The sequence below is a fragment of the Leptonychotes weddellii genome, chromosome 3 (genome assembly GCF_054177405.1).
Source record: "Leptonychotes weddellii isolate Sample4059 chromosome 3, ASM5417740v2, whole genome shotgun sequence".
In the NCBI taxonomy this organism is placed as follows: Eukaryota; Metazoa; Chordata; class Mammalia; order Carnivora; family Phocidae; genus Leptonychotes; species Leptonychotes weddellii.
In genome coordinates, this window is record NC_138371.1 from 27187549 (window position 1) to 27203484 (window position 15936).

Sequence of the window (15936 nt, forward strand, 5' to 3'; positions counted from 1 at the left end):
ACAAATCAAAACTTAAAAATGAAGCTCTTTTCATCAAAGATTGCGGAAAGGCCACAGTGTTTGTGCAAAGCAATTGCAAAGTCAGTGAACAGGGGTGAGGAAAATGAACGCAATGCTGCCGCAGACTGGCCGGGCTTGGGTGATCTGGGCTGGGGGTGGGGCGGGAGTGTCTTGCTTCAACAGTGAGAACACACACTTAAACCGTCATAAAGGGCCAGGTAGGAGCCAGAAAAAGACATACTGGGCCTCGACATCTGGTACTTATGATCCATGGAAACACAATGTCTGTAACATTTATGCTTGAGCTCGGTCTGAAAGGCCACACTGGTAACAGTGCTGTGTTTGACGCCTAAGATTCGAGTCCTAACAGTCTTCTGCCCTTTTGGGGAAGACAGAATACTTCTAGAATAAGCCTTGGGACTAGACCCAAAGCAGGAAGAGCAACGATGAAATGCTCAAAGGTGGTTCCAAAAATGGTAATGCTAATGAAGCGTAAGGGATGGCTAGTTTAATTTAGTCTGGCAAATTTGGTCCTGGAGCTCAGGAAAATGTTGACTGAGCCTGGGTCTTTGCCTGACATAAGTACTTTTGAGATGCTTTCCGTTTCTCCTTTACTAATGGGAAGAAATGGCTTTAAGGAAAGCCAAGGGTTATTTAGACAAAAAGGGTAATTATGCTTTGTCATTAGAGTAACAAACAACGCTTGGGCATTCTACTCTATTCTCCTGCAGAGGACAGATCGCAACATTTATACTGAGCCATCTGTACGAACAGAGTTTCCTGTAAGATCTGAAAACCAAAAGCCTGCTTCCTTTCAGCACCACTTGGACAGGTTTACAGATGTAAAAAAAAAAAAAAAAAAAAAATACTCCTTCCTGAATCTAGGTTTTGAGGGGAAAAAGCAGGACTCTGCCGGAAAGAGGGTCTTCTGGACATGTCCCTTTCCTTAGGACCTTTAAAGATGGTTCTTCGACCCCTGAGGAAGGCTCCTGGGTTGATGGAATGCTCTTAATACACCCCATGAGTCGGGGGTGGTGGAAAATCCTTCTACGACTTCTTCTCGACCACCATTTAGAAGCATTAAACAGCCAGGAGGTGGTATTTCCTACATTTTCCCCCCAGCCCCCCACTGATAGAAATATTTTATATAACTAATCACTAACTACTCAGAAAGGAAAAGCGAAGAAAAATACATGTCAACACAATCTGGCTTTCTGCATAAGTTTCCTCAAGCCCCTCTCGAAGGTTTTATAGAAAGTTCCTCTTACAAACTGTTCCAGCCTGATGGTTCCAGGTTCATAGTCATCATATAATTATCTTCATTACTTGCTCCAAAATGAAGTCTGGAATATTTTGGAGCCTTGAACATGCGGTAAGTTCCCATTTTGTCTGGAGATCTCCATAAACTGGAGATCAATGTCCCCACGGAAGAAATAATTTGGTAGGCGAGGGGTATGATGTCACTGCTACCTCTCCAGAGGAAGCTATCTGTCTCCATAGGGCCGAGAACATGATTCAGCTCCACTGGTCCCATTCCCCCTGGGGCCCCTTGACAGGAGAGTCCAATCTCCGGGGATTTGCCGTCAAGAGAAATTTTGTGGAATCACACTGAGCAATTTAGCACTTAGCAACTTTTGCAAAATCCCACACCAATCATAAAAGTTGGCTCAGCTGCTCAAATTGAATAAAACTCCTAACAAGCAGTAATAAAAATAAAAGAAGAAAAAGCTGGCATTCAGCCTCAAGGAGAAAAACCCACCTACCTCCCACAGCAAGGCCCTGCAGCTCAGAAGGCGATATGCAAACTTTGGAAACATCAATTTGTTCAAAGCCTACATTTCAACTTTGTTCTCAGAGGCAAAAGTGAAAAAAAAGCCCAAATGTTTGTATAAAAATACCATCATTTTATTACATTCCACACAATACATTTTCAAATAGTTTCCAATGTCCACAAGTTATTTTGACACACAGGCAACTGAGCAATGCAAGAGATGTCACAGTTATAGGAAGAGGGAATAAGAATAGAAAGTAAAAATCTTTAAGTTTTCTTGTTTTGTTGTTGTTCTTTGGTAATTTTCGATTACTTAGGTGTTTGCTTGCCTGCTAGTTTCATTTGAAAGACAGGGTCTTTTTAAAGATGGGGTATCAATGTTGGAAATATTACTGGATTTCCTATCCTATTCTGGCTTTAATCCCAAAAATGTGGGATAAGGGAAAAGACAATTTCACTTTATTTTCAGTGTCCTGTTTTGTCAACGACAATGCTATGATTTTTTTTTTCTTTTTTCTGCCTTCACCAGCAATTAGGGGGATAGCAGTTGTTAGCATAATATCAAGGAAAGGATTTTTTTTTTTTTTTTTTTTTTTTTACCCCAGAGATAAGGGTTTCCCTCCTGGAGCTGTTGAGATGGAACCTCTACTAAGGCAAAAACATTACCAGCCCAAGTTAGAACTTCAGTTCATTCATTCATTCATTTATATTTTAATAGTTGCTATCACCTCTTTGTCTTCTGAGAAGCAACTCTAAACACATGCATGCATGCATTCACCTGTCCAGTCTATTTTTCTTAGAAGAGAGTGATCCTTCCCCGCCCTCTATGAAATACAGAATTTTGCTTTCTAAAGCTGCGAAGCATGATTTTATAGAAGAGCTGCCCTTTGAGCATAGTACCTGGATAATACTATGAAAGTTGCTGGGCCACAGAGAGAGAGAGAGAGAGAGGGAGAGAGAGATGTGACATCCCCAGCTGAACTGCATCATGGGATTCACAAAGATTTGAGCAGTCCCATATTTTCAACTACGGCATGTACATAAAGATGATGCCACATGGGGCATCAGATAAAGACACAGCAAATGCACAAAGTTGTTGTCATCTTCTTTTAAAGAAGGGAAATCCTCAAGGGTATATAGTAACTCAGACAGTTGCTACACTGGCTGGATTTTCCAGGTGTAATTTCCTGACACCATGCCCCTCCACAGGGTGCCTACAGGGATGTCAATCATTTCGAGGGAACGCCTGGCCCCAAACGCACAACTGGATGTGGACACCTGAGATAAAAAGCCCTTAGTGACTGGCATGGAATTCATCACACGGTATGCTGGGCCCTTGCCCCTCCCCCTCTCCTGGCTTCTTTTTCCATCTTGGGCTGGGGTAGGACACTTGAAATCTCAAGGTAGCTCATGCTCTGGCCTTTCATCTTTTCTTTTCTTGGCAGCACTGCTGTGGTTGAGACAGAGTAGCTCTTTGAAATAGAATAAGAGTGGGAGAGCACCTTTCTTTCAGAAGGATGAAAAAAGCCAGATGTGAAAGTGAGTGTGTGCTGGAGGGATCTGCCAGTATATTCTGAAAGAATGCTAAAAGTCTCTCTCTCCCAAGCAGCCAAAAAAAATTAATATTTTGTTCTCAGAAGGTACCTGGAGGCTCTCAGCCCAGGTAACCATCTTTGGAGAGAATCTTATCCTTCCCCGGTGGATTCCGAGCAGGAGGGTGAGAAATCAACACCCCCAAGGCTGAGCCCCAGTTCGCTGAGCGTCTCATTAAAATACACATTTCCTATCAATGAAATTGACTTCATTATTGAATCTATCCTTTGTGCAATATCATTAGGCAATTTATCTCCAACATCCCTCTCCCTGCGTTGCTTGGAGAAGACACATGGGCAGCAACAGATTTATTTTCATTATATCCTCTCCTGATGCAGCAACATCTGGAAATGCCAGGCCAGCCTATGAGGGTGTATTTGCCAGATGCCACGAATGCTTTAAGGGGTAGCATACTGACGCGTGAAAAAAAAATGATTACTTTTTTATATTCTCATAATATTTAAATAAGTCAGGTGGACAGTCTTATGTTTTAGTGGCTATAGGTTCAGGCACACATTAACACCACGAAAGGAAAGCAAATGATCCCTTTCCCCCATATTTTACAAATGCTATTACAGTGACCAATAGAATACCAAAGAATATGATTTTTAACCTTCTTCCTCAATGCCATCCCAAATCGGGCACAATAAGCCCCCCAACCCCGCCGAGTGAGGAGACTTTTAAAAGACCACACTTCAGTCCTTCCTTCTCCTCCCTTCTCTCCTCCACCTCCTGCTCCCAACTTAAAACAGGCTACTGCTTTTCCTACGCCAGTCTCAGATTTGTTATTCTTTATGACTTATTCCAAGATTGGACTTAACTGATAAAAGCTAAACATTCATTATGAGCTTCTCTTTTATAAGGCAACATGAGACAGATTTGCTTCAGGGCTGGAAGTCGAGATGATTCTGCACACACCCGAAGGCCTGCTATCTTGCTACTTCAAAGACTCCAGGAGACATGACAATGGGTCATGTCTGAGTGCGTTGGGGGGACTTTCCTCTTGGGTCAGATGGGTTGGGAATGGGACAGGGAGGGGAGGGGCCACATTTCATCTCATGTGGCCTCTAGATTTTTAGGTACCTGGAGATGATAATGGTAGCCAACAGAAACCCAGCCAGGGCTAGATAAGGCAACAAAAAGCTTCAATCTCTTCTCCAAGTAAACAAAACTAGTACAGTATATTATTTTCTTGTAACATGTACCCCCGGAGAAGTAACACAAGAATTAAAGGGGGTCCTCTCTGAACACACCCACACACACTACTCCCCACAATGAGTCAGTCTCTCTCTCACACCCACACCCCCCCCCCCACACACACAGAGCTATTCACACACAAATGTATACTATGTACAAACACACAGAGCCAGGTTTCCTCTCGAGTCTCCTGGCAGACTGCCCACCGAGAGGAGGTAGGGGATAAGGCAAGGGGAAGAAACAGGGAACCAGTCTCTGAAAGAAAACCAGCTGAGCCTTCAGTTGCGAAGTGCTGAGGGGTGTATCTCTTCTCATATTCCAAGATGCAGCATTAGAGTTGGGGGTGGTTGGTTTGGAATCAACAAAAGGGGGGAAAAAAGGACCCAAGGACAATGGTCAGGATGAATAAAAGCACACAGGGTTTGGGCCGAGAGAGAGAGAGAGAGAGAGAGAGAGATGTCTGAGAGTTCACACAGAGACTAGGCGAGGAGAAAAAAGTGCAAAATCGAGGCAACGTGTTTGCAGTCTTTCTCGTTTGTTTTGGGTGCTGTCCTTTGCTTCGGCCCTCAGCAGTGCGAGCCACGGTCTTGCTCTAGTTTAATGGTTAGGGTGGGCTCCACCGCCAGAGGGGCCCCGTTGGTGTAGTGGGAGGTTTTGTAGGTGATGGAGTGATCGGTCTTCTTGGCCGCATAGCGGAACTGATGGTTGTGGAGCACCAGGGCCAGGGCGACGGAGACCAGCACCAGCACGGCGCCCCCGGCGGCCATTACGTAATACCAGTAGGCTGGGATGGGCTGCGCGGGCACCGTGTCCACTGTGGGCTCGGTCCCTGGCAGGAGGGTGCCCCCTGGTGGAGAGACACAGAAGAGTGTTGCTAGGCTGAGAGCATGCAGACTGATCAAAAAACGAATTAAACAAAAAAAGAGAAACACATACATGCTTTGGAGTGGATAGGGAAGGGGACAGGGGAACAAGATGGTACTGAGTATTTCACTCGTGCCAAGCACTTTTAAATGATTGATATTATTTCCCACTCACAACCGTATGAGATAGGTACTGTTGGGCCCATTTCACAGATGAAGTTCTAAACAGAGGCTCAGCGAGGTTAAATGAACAGTGGTTATACAGCAAGTAAGTAGGTAAGTATGGGAGTCAACCAAGAGCTGTGTGATTACAAGGCTCTTTTCTTCTTTCTGTTAAACCACAGTTACTTTATCATAGATAGAAGCGTTATTAAGTCACACACATACATACACACATGAATGCACACAAGTAAATGATGCTGAAATGAGTTCCGGGGTTCCGCAAGGCTGATTCTCTGAATGGGTGGAAATTTTTGGTCTGGTTGGCCAGCATTCTTAGACAGTGTATTAATTAGGCTGGCTAGACTTAAAGGTGAATTCCACTTTGGTTTGCCAAAGCTTCCATGCCCATTGAAATCAGCCTGGTCTTGTCTAAACAGGTCAGTTATCACTGTCAAGCCATGCCTAACACATCTTCGTTTTTGTTTTTGTTTTTTTAAATTGGATAGAGGATCTTAAAACCTGATTGGGAAGACGCTGCAACAAAAAAAATGTGGGCACAAATGACAGTGGGTATGAGAGAGAGAGAGAGAGAGTGAGTGAGTGAGAGCCAAGGAAGGGAGATCATTCTTAATCACGGAAAAGACAGAGGAGGGAAGAGAAGCTAGCAGAGGATTTCGAAGGCAACCACGTTCACTGGCCAGCCTCTGGTTGCCATGGAGATGATATAGCAGATGTAAGCCCAGGGTAACTCTGGAGAAAGACTGGCTAGAGTCCCACTTGATGCAAAACAGTGCTACAACTTGATTCTCCCAAAGATTTACATCAGATAAGAATCTGGCCCAGAACGGGACTAGGAGCTTTGGAGCTTGCCAAAACCAGACATGATCTTTACTTCTGAAAAATGATGCATGCTTAACCTATGAAAGCTTACATCCCTAGTTGCTTACATCAACTGGTGGTGGCCAGAAAGATGCATCCTCTCTATCCCTGGGATCCCCCCAGGGAGAGCCACGGCTGGGAGGGGCCGATGCCTTCTTCATCCATCCTTGGTCCTACGCTGTGGGTGGATCTCTCTGCTCAAGAGGCAGCCAGGGCGGATTTATATCTCCATGCCTCCCCCACGAGACCTGGAGCCCCTCAGGCAGAAGAACTCGCTCTCCCGTTGATTTCTACCTCAGGGTATGCACAAAGAAGGCGCTCATGACTAAAAGACCTTCTGAGGTGAAGACTCGTATGTGGGGGTCAGTGTTGGCCAAGTCCTCAGCCTGAACACCAGAATGCCTCTCTTTGATCTGGGGATTGGCTGAGGGGTGGGTCAGACCTTCTGATGTTTTCTCAGAAGTGGGAGAAACATGAGAACCTTTTTCTTGGAATATCTTTTGGAGCCTCCCCACCCTCCCAGGCTCTACTCACTGGCTCCCCCAGTGTGAGGGATCCTCTTCCGCTAAGGTGCAGGATCTGTCGGTGACTCTTGGGCCCTCAGGAGTGCCGCGGTATTGGAAGAGCTTTGACAGGGATGTGTCACACCGCAGACGTAGCGGCGGCCACATCAGCAGCCCCACTCTCCCCTTTCTACCTTGTCTTCTTCATGACCACCTACTCTGTTTTTCTTTATTCCCACATCATTTCTGCCATTTAATAATTTCATTACTGTAGCTGAGGGAGCTCTTTATCTCCCTCCCTCCCCCTCCCTCTCTCTCTGTCTATCTTTGTGACCATGTTGAAAATTATGCACAGAAACAGAGAAAGCAAGGCGCTGAAAACGGCTCCTTGAAATGGCCAGCTTGCGAGCCACAGTGAACCGGTGTCAACTCATTATTCAGGTCACCAAGAGTATCTGCTGCCTGGCAACTGTCCTGCTGTTGGATTTGCACGTGGGCTCAGAAGAAGGCACGAGAAACAGCAAAGTGTGTGGGGACGGGCTGACGTTCCCCGGTGCCAACCCCCTCTCCCTAAAGGGCGTCCTTGGGTTTGCCTCTGATTTCTGATTTCAATTTGGTGCCACAGTGAGAGAGAAGGGAAGGGGATTCGCCCCCAGGGATTAACTCCCCACCTGAACAAAGCACCTGACCAGACCACAGAGGTAGGAGCACACATTTTTGTCGAGTGGAAAAGTCATTAACTGCCCACCTTCCCTCCAAATCACATTGTCTCAGGTTCAAAGGCTTGCTTTCCTTCAGTCGAGATGCTGGTTTTCAACATTAAATACACCGCCTCCCCCCAAGGCTCAGAGTACCAGGGCTGGGCCTTAATGCTACTCCTAAAGTGTTTCTTGTGATAGCGACAATGTTGGGGCATGGTGGGGAGGATCTGGGGGCCCACCAGAGGGAGGGGAAATCGTAATACGTGGATTACATGTTCAGAGTCAGAGCTAGACCTCTGGCCTCAGAGTTCTGCTCTGCTTTGGAAGACACACCCCACGTTTGGTAGAAGACCCGCTTCCCCTTTCCTGCCAATGCTCCTCTCCCCCCACATTATCAACACGAAGAAAATTTTCATGACAAAAGCCATTTTGTAGACAGCGATGGACAGTATATTAGCTCCTTAAATGTTTTCCTTGAACAATTGTTTTGAGAAATGAGAAAACATGCTACATGAGTTTGTGTTTATAATGTTAAGGGAGTTAGAAAAGAGAGGATCCATTTCACAATTCTCCCCTCATCCCTCGCAGGCAATTTTGGGTGACCCGTAGTTGGGGCCAGAGTTTCTCAGAACATTCTCCAGCTAAAGAGACTCAACTCCCACAGGCAGGCGGGTCGCTGGTTTGGAATCTGGCTTTGCGGCAGCCTTCGAGGGCTGCATACTAAGGCTCTGCTTTGCCAGATAGAGGAAAGGTGACAGACCGGTAGGGGCTAAATGTCCTGCCAAAGCAGCAATCCAATGAATGTCAGACGGACAGACGGACGGACGGATGGATGGATGGGGGAATGTATTTGAAACAACATCCAGATTCCCTGGAAAACATTAATGACCCACTGGTACTTCACGTAGCAGTTATCCTCGGAAAGTGTTAGTGATTTGGCTGGCTCATATTGTGCCTCTAGGTGAAGTTGCAAGAAAGGGAACCCCTTCAGACAAAAGTCACCTGTACCAGGCCCCTAGGTTGGTGATTGGCTCTATTTTGGCCCCACTTGTCCCCTCAGTCACATGGGGTGACTGGGCCCTTGCTTTGCAACAAAGGAGCCTGGGCTGGTCCCCCAACATGGGAGAAAGAGTGTGGGGAAGACTCTAGCCTTGTCCAGAGCTGGCCACGTGCCAACCTGAACGTTCCTTTGGATGGCACTAACTCTTACCACTTACTCACATCCCCTTTTCTCCCCCCCTCCCCCAGTTGGAACATGTTTTCAACTCTTGAACTATTTTTCATTAATTACCATCCTCTAATTCTCCACAAAGTCTTCTCATTGTGTGAGATAATGAGAAACAGATATTTAAACAGTCAATAACGCCAAGTGTATTTGCAAGGTTGAGCAGGCTTCCATCTGTAACAGTTCTAAGCTCCCTGGAGGAAAGGGGGCAATGCAAAGGCAAAGAATTTGAATTGTGACAAACAATACATTGTAAGAAGCCATGCATAGGAGGAGACCAAGGGGGAACAAGGACACAGTGGGTAGTGCTCCTTCCATTCCTATTGTGCAACTAGGGTTACTAATTAATAACCACTGGGAAACGTGGCCAGAACAGCAGCTAGAGTGAGCGGTCATTTCCTGAGTGCTGGGTGTGGGGCTTTGGGCCTCCCATGAATCACCTTGTTTATTCCTCGTGACCCTCAGATGGGAAACCTGAGGATCTGAGAGGACAAGCGATTTTCTCCTGGTTTGATCTGGAGGAAAATTGAGTAAGAGGGCAGAGGAGCACAAAGTAAAATGCTCAGAGGGAGCAGAGTCCTCGGAGGAAGTTCACAGCGCTGATAAGTAGCAGGGTCAGGACCAGAAGCACATGCACCGAATCTGTGACCAGTGCGGGAACCCAGGGCTCAGATAACCTCTCTGGCCCACTGCCTATTTCTGTCCATTCTAGAACAAAGCCGCCCTTATTACCTCGTGCTTATGCCCATTCCAGTGCTACAAGGGCAGAGTTGAGGACCTGTGACACAGAGTCTCCTAAAACCCAACACATTGACTGTCTCTCCTTCTACAGAAGAATTATGCAGAGTCCCGTCCTAACCAAGCTGGGAAGGGACAGAAGTAGTCCTCTCCCTCTCTGCCCCAGACTTCTGCCCAAACCTGTCTGAGGACTGTCTCAGTCAAGTTCCCGCTGAGTCATGGTAAAGAGAAAGCATCTCTCACAGCTAAGCTCATCAAATGTCCTCAGGACCTGGAGGAGTCCCCCAGGTCTCCAAAAGAAATATTTTGAAGGACACCAACAGTGAGGCATCTCTCTCAGAAGAAAGAAAAAAGGCTTAGGGCAAATAAGAACTGTTTAGGCCTGGCCTATCTGCAGAGTCCTTTCTGCACAGGTTGAAAATGAGGTGCTAGGGAAGGAGTATTTCAGATAAAAGGCTTGTTTAGTTTGTGAGATTAAACACACAACAACAAAAAAATGGGTTGCCTCCTCTATAGAAGAGTTTACAGAAGATAGCAGAAGAATGTGGTCACGCCTACTGATCTGTTTGGAAGAAGAATGTTAAAATACAAGATCTCCCTGAGAAATGGCTCTTCAATTTGCCTACGAGCAGTGTTTGTGGGGGGGGGGGGTCCTCGGGAGGCTTCCACGAGGCTAGCAGACGCTGCACTGAGCTCCCCTATCTCTCCAAAATGCCCTAAATTCAGATTGGTGGCTGCCAGTTTCGGACCCTTCTCTTCGGTGGCACTCACTTCTTGGAGAGAGGGAAAGTCGGTAAAAAAACCTGTTCTTCTCCCCTTAGAGAAAGTGATGCTGGCAGCTGTTTAGACGAAGGCACGCTTGCGGGGAGGGGCGCGTCAGCCCCCTTTGTGACAGGAGAGGCAGTCTGTGTGAGCAAACCTCACAAAGAATGCCTCGGTGTCCCCTTAGGCAAGCAATGGCAGCCAAGCAGTGACGAGGTTTACACACATCTCATCTCCATGCTCCCTTGCTCAGCAACACCTAGCCTTAATCTGGCAGCTGGAGACGTCAGGGGCGGGGGGGTTGGGGATGAGGAGAAAGAATTGCACACCACAGCTGCCTATCGGGAACCCTGGCAGGCTTCAGGAATACTTCTCTGCCTTTCGTACCGCACCCCCTCTTGGAAGTGCTTCTAGGAGAGAACAGCGGGGAAGCCAAGGAGAGAGGGAATCTGAGGCCAACCCCAGGTCCTGCGCCCTGGGGTGAGGGACACTACGTTGGTAGGCGACGCCTCTGGGGGGTGGCCCGTGGGGGAATGAGGATGGGGGGAAAAGAGGAGAGATGGGCAGAGATGGACCAGTTGGCACCAAAGAAACAGAACTTAAACCCCGAGGCAAACCCCAGCCAGCTCTGTCGCTACCCCAGGACGGTCTCTCTCATGACTGAGATGTTCACTTTCTCCTGGTTTTACCTGGAGGAAAATGGAGCAGGACTGTGGAGCGTGAAACCCAGAGATGGGCCCTACAGCTCTCAGAACTGGTCTGACACATAAAACCCAGGCTCACAGCCATTAGTAAGAGATACTGATGTTCCTTTTAGCATCCACCAGTGGTAGACACAGCGGTTCTGAATCCTCTACTGTAACAACCACCCCTCCTGAGTGCACCCGTGCCTGGGATTTCCATGGGTCTCTAACGGGGAAGGTACCAGACCCAGTCTCTCTGCTCCTGCGTTGTTCAAAGTCCCCAGCCTCTAACGTGAACAAAACCTCTTGCTTCTACTGTGAGCTGCTAAAAATAACCACCTGGTCAACAACTACAGAGCTCTGATCATGGGCTTTCCATATTTTTACTGGCTTCTTTATTATTCTTTTGTCTTTTACTGAAAAAAGAAAGTATTGGTTAAGAGGAAATAATCCATCATCTTAATTATACCACTTTTTGGTTCTTTCTTTTTTTTCTTTTCCTTTATACAATTTTTCATTTGTTAAAACTCAAATTCTAGAAAAAGATACATGACGGCACTATGGTTATAGCCGCTGCTTAATAAAAAAAAAAAAAAGGAAGAAAAAAATGCACACCCAGGCTACATTGTTTAAAATGTGACTCATAACAACAACAACAAAAGTCTTCTTACAAATCACATGACAACGCAGCTTATTCATTCTCTCTCCTCCTTGTTCCTTCTCTACACATTCTTTTTTTCTCTATGGCTTGTTTCTCCTCATTACAGACTCACACCCTGGTTTTCAATCAAAGTATACACACTAAGCAGAACACACAGGTGACTGGAATAAAAAGAAAATGTTTCATGGCAAGAAATGAGTAAGAGGCAGAGAATGAAAGACACTTTCAAATATAAAAGATCAAGAATACCTCCTAAGACCCAGCCCAGAGGCCACTTTTATTGCATTTCCTTAAAGATTTACCTAGTACACATCGGTCTCTCCTAAAGAATGAGATTGCTTCTGTCTCATGCTTAATTTATAATGGAAAAGAAAAACAACCGGGATTCCAAAAAAAAAAGCCATACTAACAATGTAACCGCCTATTGTTATTAGCGTTACACCATCAACTTTCCACATCCTGCCTGCCCAAACCTGATTTCTCTTTGTTTGCCTTTCTGAGTGAAAAGGCTGATTTAATCCCAGGACACCCATGCCCCCACTGGGGCTGCCACTGACCAGGAGAGGTACGCTATGCCGGTCACTCACTAGGTTAGACAGAGCAAATGGCCATCCCCTTTCCTCTCCCCAGTAGAAGGCTTTCCTTGAGTCAAAACCCAGATTTGCATGCTGAGATCAAAGGGGCCTCGGCCCAAAAGAAGACCGGCCCTGAGTTCACCTTGCTACGGCCTCCGAGTTCCGCGTACAACTTGCCAACGTGACAGAAGTTGTCCACTTTCAATTCCAATCCTGCCCTTGACTCTACGTTCCTTGGCCAAGTCTCTGCCCCTCAAGACTTGGTTTCCTTCTTCCAAAACACTTGCTCTCTCCAGAGACAACAGTCAGGGGCCAATCCATGCCTCCCATGCGCTGCTTTTGCTTAACCCCCGAATCAGCCCATCAGGAGTGTGCCGGAGATGCTTACCTTCAAGTCACTAAGCCCTGTGTTTATTTTGGCTAAGTGAGCACTGCAGCTCTGATGATATTTTATTTATATATTTTGTACAAGGGAACATGACCGGACTGTGAAGCCTCACGGTAAACAGAGCCTCAAGAACAGCACATGCGCCCTGCATCGTTGAATCTCTTAAGAAGCAAAGCACTTAGTCCCTGTACCTGTCAGTCATGGACTCAGACATGCGGGCTCACACACAACACTGCGTGCCGGTTGTCAGTCTTTAGCCAGCCTTCCTGGGAGCTTGGAGTCTTAACGAGCAGGTTTGACTTGCCCCACAGAAACATTACCTTGGGTCCTGGAATTCCAAGAACTTGAATTCAACTGTGATCCAAGTGAGTCAGCTCGGATCTCAGCTTCCCTCCCCACACTTGGACCCGCATTAACATAAATCTCACACACCGGAGAGCATCAACACAGGCCCAGGTACACACTCCATACTTTCACATGTGCCGTGGGGAGCGGGGATGGCCTTCGGGAGGCACGGACGGGGGAGAAAGAAAGAAATTGTATTCTGTGTCGGTCTGTCATTCTCTTTCCTGCCACTTTCTTCCTCCCGCCACCCCTCCCCTTGTCTTAGAGGATGATGAGTGGAAAATTGGGCCGGATGATTTGGAGTCAAAAGCGCATCTAGGTGGCAAACCGGGAATTCATCTCTTTCTAGCCAGGAGCTGGACAGATTAATGAGAGCGAAGATAACGAGTCTAGACTTCGGATATAAAAATGACTTCCTTATCTCTGGAATGCTGTCACCCCTGGGGTGAAGGCCAGCTGGTACAAAGAGGGCACAACAAGCCTCGCTGCTGTTCGCTGTTCGTATGAAAACCCTCAGGGGTCAGGTGAGGGGGAGTGTCGGTGTGTGCTCTGCCACCCAGGCAACAGAATGGAAGCCCTTCGAGGGGCTTCTAGACACTCAGCATTGGACAGCTGGGTGGAAACTTCATCGGTGTCAAGTCACTGGAGCTCAAGGAGGGCAGGAGGCGAACCCCGCCGTCCCCCGCAGCACAGACCGTCACCACCACCCTCGCTCCGACCACGAGGCAGCATCCCAGATTCGTCTCTCTCTGCTCTGCTCTTTGTTAGGGAGCAAATGTCCTGTTCTGGTTTTCAGTCCTGTATTTAAATGCTCTAAGTCCAGGAGACAAACATGCCTCCTCGTCCCCTTCACCGGACACCAGCTCCAGAATTCTGCAACTCTTTCTTCTCAGGACCGTCACTCCTTGCGTCTTTTCCCTAACTTTCTACGCTCGCAAAACCGCCTGCCACTGCACCTCACTGGGGGCTCATTGCGACCCCTGTCTTGGTGCCCTGCAGCTGGAAAGAAACCATCTTCAGGCGAAAATAAATCATTGCCACCTCGTTTCACTTTTAATTTACTACTGATTTTTGTTGTTCAGTCTCCCCCACAGCCTCTCCTTTCTCACCACTCATGCATTTTTAGCCTCATTGTTCCCCGTTGGACAATGCAAGGCTGAAAGGTTTATCTGTAACCTATTTGTCTCTATTATAGGTTTCTAAACTTTAATTAAACAAGAGACAGTGAAGATCTCAATTCTCTTTCTGGGAATCTACAGGTGTTGTTGGTGCCATCTAGTGGCGGGAAGGTGTGGTGTCTGTTTTCTCTCGAGAGATCTGTCAAGTTTGGAGGTTCCTTCCCCACACCAAATTCACATCACATGGGTGGAAGAAAAAGACATGCAAAAAAAAATTTTTTTTTTACCTTTAAAATTCTCACCTGCAAAAGCCGAGATGGGTTCTGGGGAAAAGAGAAGAAAAAATATTGAGTTAGATAAGGGGAAGAAATAATGGGGCAGGTGTAAGGTATGATGAAGATGACTTTTTGTAATACCCCATGGAAAATGTCCCCATGTCCACCTCATGCTCTAGACTGTCTAACACATCATCATCACAGGATGGGAGGGGGGTGAGAGAGTCCCAAAGTTGCTTTGGAACAAAAAGTTCTTTATAGAGCAATGGGTCTCTAAAGCATTGTAATCAGTCATTTACCACTGATTACTTTCTCAGAGCCTGGAGTACGTTTAGATGCCTGGGGCCTAAAGGGACTGGGGTGGTCCCAGGTGCTTCTGACATCATCAGGCACACACACATCCAAGACCCATGTGCCAAGAAAAGCTCTCGGTGAGTGATTACAGTCACTCTGCCTAGTAAAAGCAGGTCCCGTTCCTTCTCAGGATTCCCTCTTGCTTTTGGAAATGTCCATGTCTCCCATGGGAGACGGTCAGGAGGCCCTTAGGGGTGACCTGGGTAAAATGTGTGCATCTTCTGTGGGCTGGCTGCTCAGCACTTCTGTCCAAAGGGACAGCCATGCTGTCCTTCCTGTGCTGGTCACCTGGCATGCAATGCTGAATCTTACAGCTCTGGGATCTTGGGCATTGAAGCTGTTAGCTTCGGAGCAAACTCTAAAATCTTACCTCACCTGCCATAGTTTGCCCTGCAGTTCATTCATGTAAAGGAACAACCTGGGTAGTTGTGTTATCAGTCTGATATAACATATGTACTATTTTTGCTCACCAGTGAAGGCTTCCATTAAAAACATCAAAGCTTTGCAGCATGTAATTCTGACTGGCAGCTGTGCTCATCTTCTAGCATTTTCTTTGCTAAAAGCTGGAGTCTGATGATGGGGTCTTGCCACCCTGAGTTTCCATATACTTAGTGCATGTCTATTTCTGAATGGGAACAGGAGATAGAAGACTTCACCTCATTTCACACCCCTCCCATCCTGAATGCAGCCTAAGCTACAACTACATTCATTCCTCACCTCCTGCATAGACCATTGCTGTTCTACCCACTGGGTACAACTAGGTTTGAAAATGGCGTGCTGCCTCCTCTTGTATATCCCAGCCCCTGGTGTCTTGTTTGGAAGAGCCACAAAGAGACAGGTGTTCACGTACCCATACAGTTCTCCAGTGGGACATCAGTGCTTATCCGAATGTCGTCAATGGCAATTTCTCCTGAATGTCCTTTTCCTATGACTCCCTCAAACACAATCTAGAAGCCAGAAGAACAAGGGCCATGTTAACCGAGCTCCCTGGTTCAAACAGTGCAAAGATTTCCAATTTTCTGTTAACTGCAGCTTAAAGTGTGTGTGTGTGTGTGTGTGTGACTGTACCTGGTACACATCTGTTGACCACAGGGCTATGGTACTTGAAATCTTAATTTAAAAAGAGTTGGTTCAAATCAAATG

At 46.7% G+C, this 15936-nt stretch overlaps 1 protein-coding gene and 1 long non-coding RNA gene across 5 annotated transcripts in view; both read right to left on the bottom strand.

The window, feature by feature from the left end:
• Positions 1-15936, bottom strand: part of NRP2 (neuropilin 2) — a 115829-nt gene that overhangs the window by 16108 nt on the left and 83785 nt on the right. The window contains exons 14-16 of one of the 4 annotated variants that reach the window (XM_081813813.1): positions 15644-15740; positions 14452-14487; positions 1884-5408 (exon numbers count right to left, since the gene is read on the bottom strand). In XM_081813813.1, coding sequence (XP_081669939.1) covers positions 5128-5408; positions 14452-14487; positions 15644-15740 — 414 coding nt within the window. In that variant the 3' untranslated portion in view covers positions 1884-5127. Of the gene's footprint in view, positions 1-1883; positions 5409-14451; positions 14488-15643; positions 15741-15936 lie in introns of those variants that run through there. The other 3 variants (XM_081813814.1, XM_081813810.1, XM_081813811.1) reach the window with 3 other exon arrangements.
• LOC145720481 (uncharacterized) lies at positions 9014-14445 on the bottom strand. The gene is made up of 2 exons (XR_014143414.1): positions 9813-14445; positions 9014-9779 (listed from the first exon to the last, which is right to left on the bottom strand). It is a non-coding gene; the product is annotated as an uncharacterized LOC145720481 (long non-coding RNA).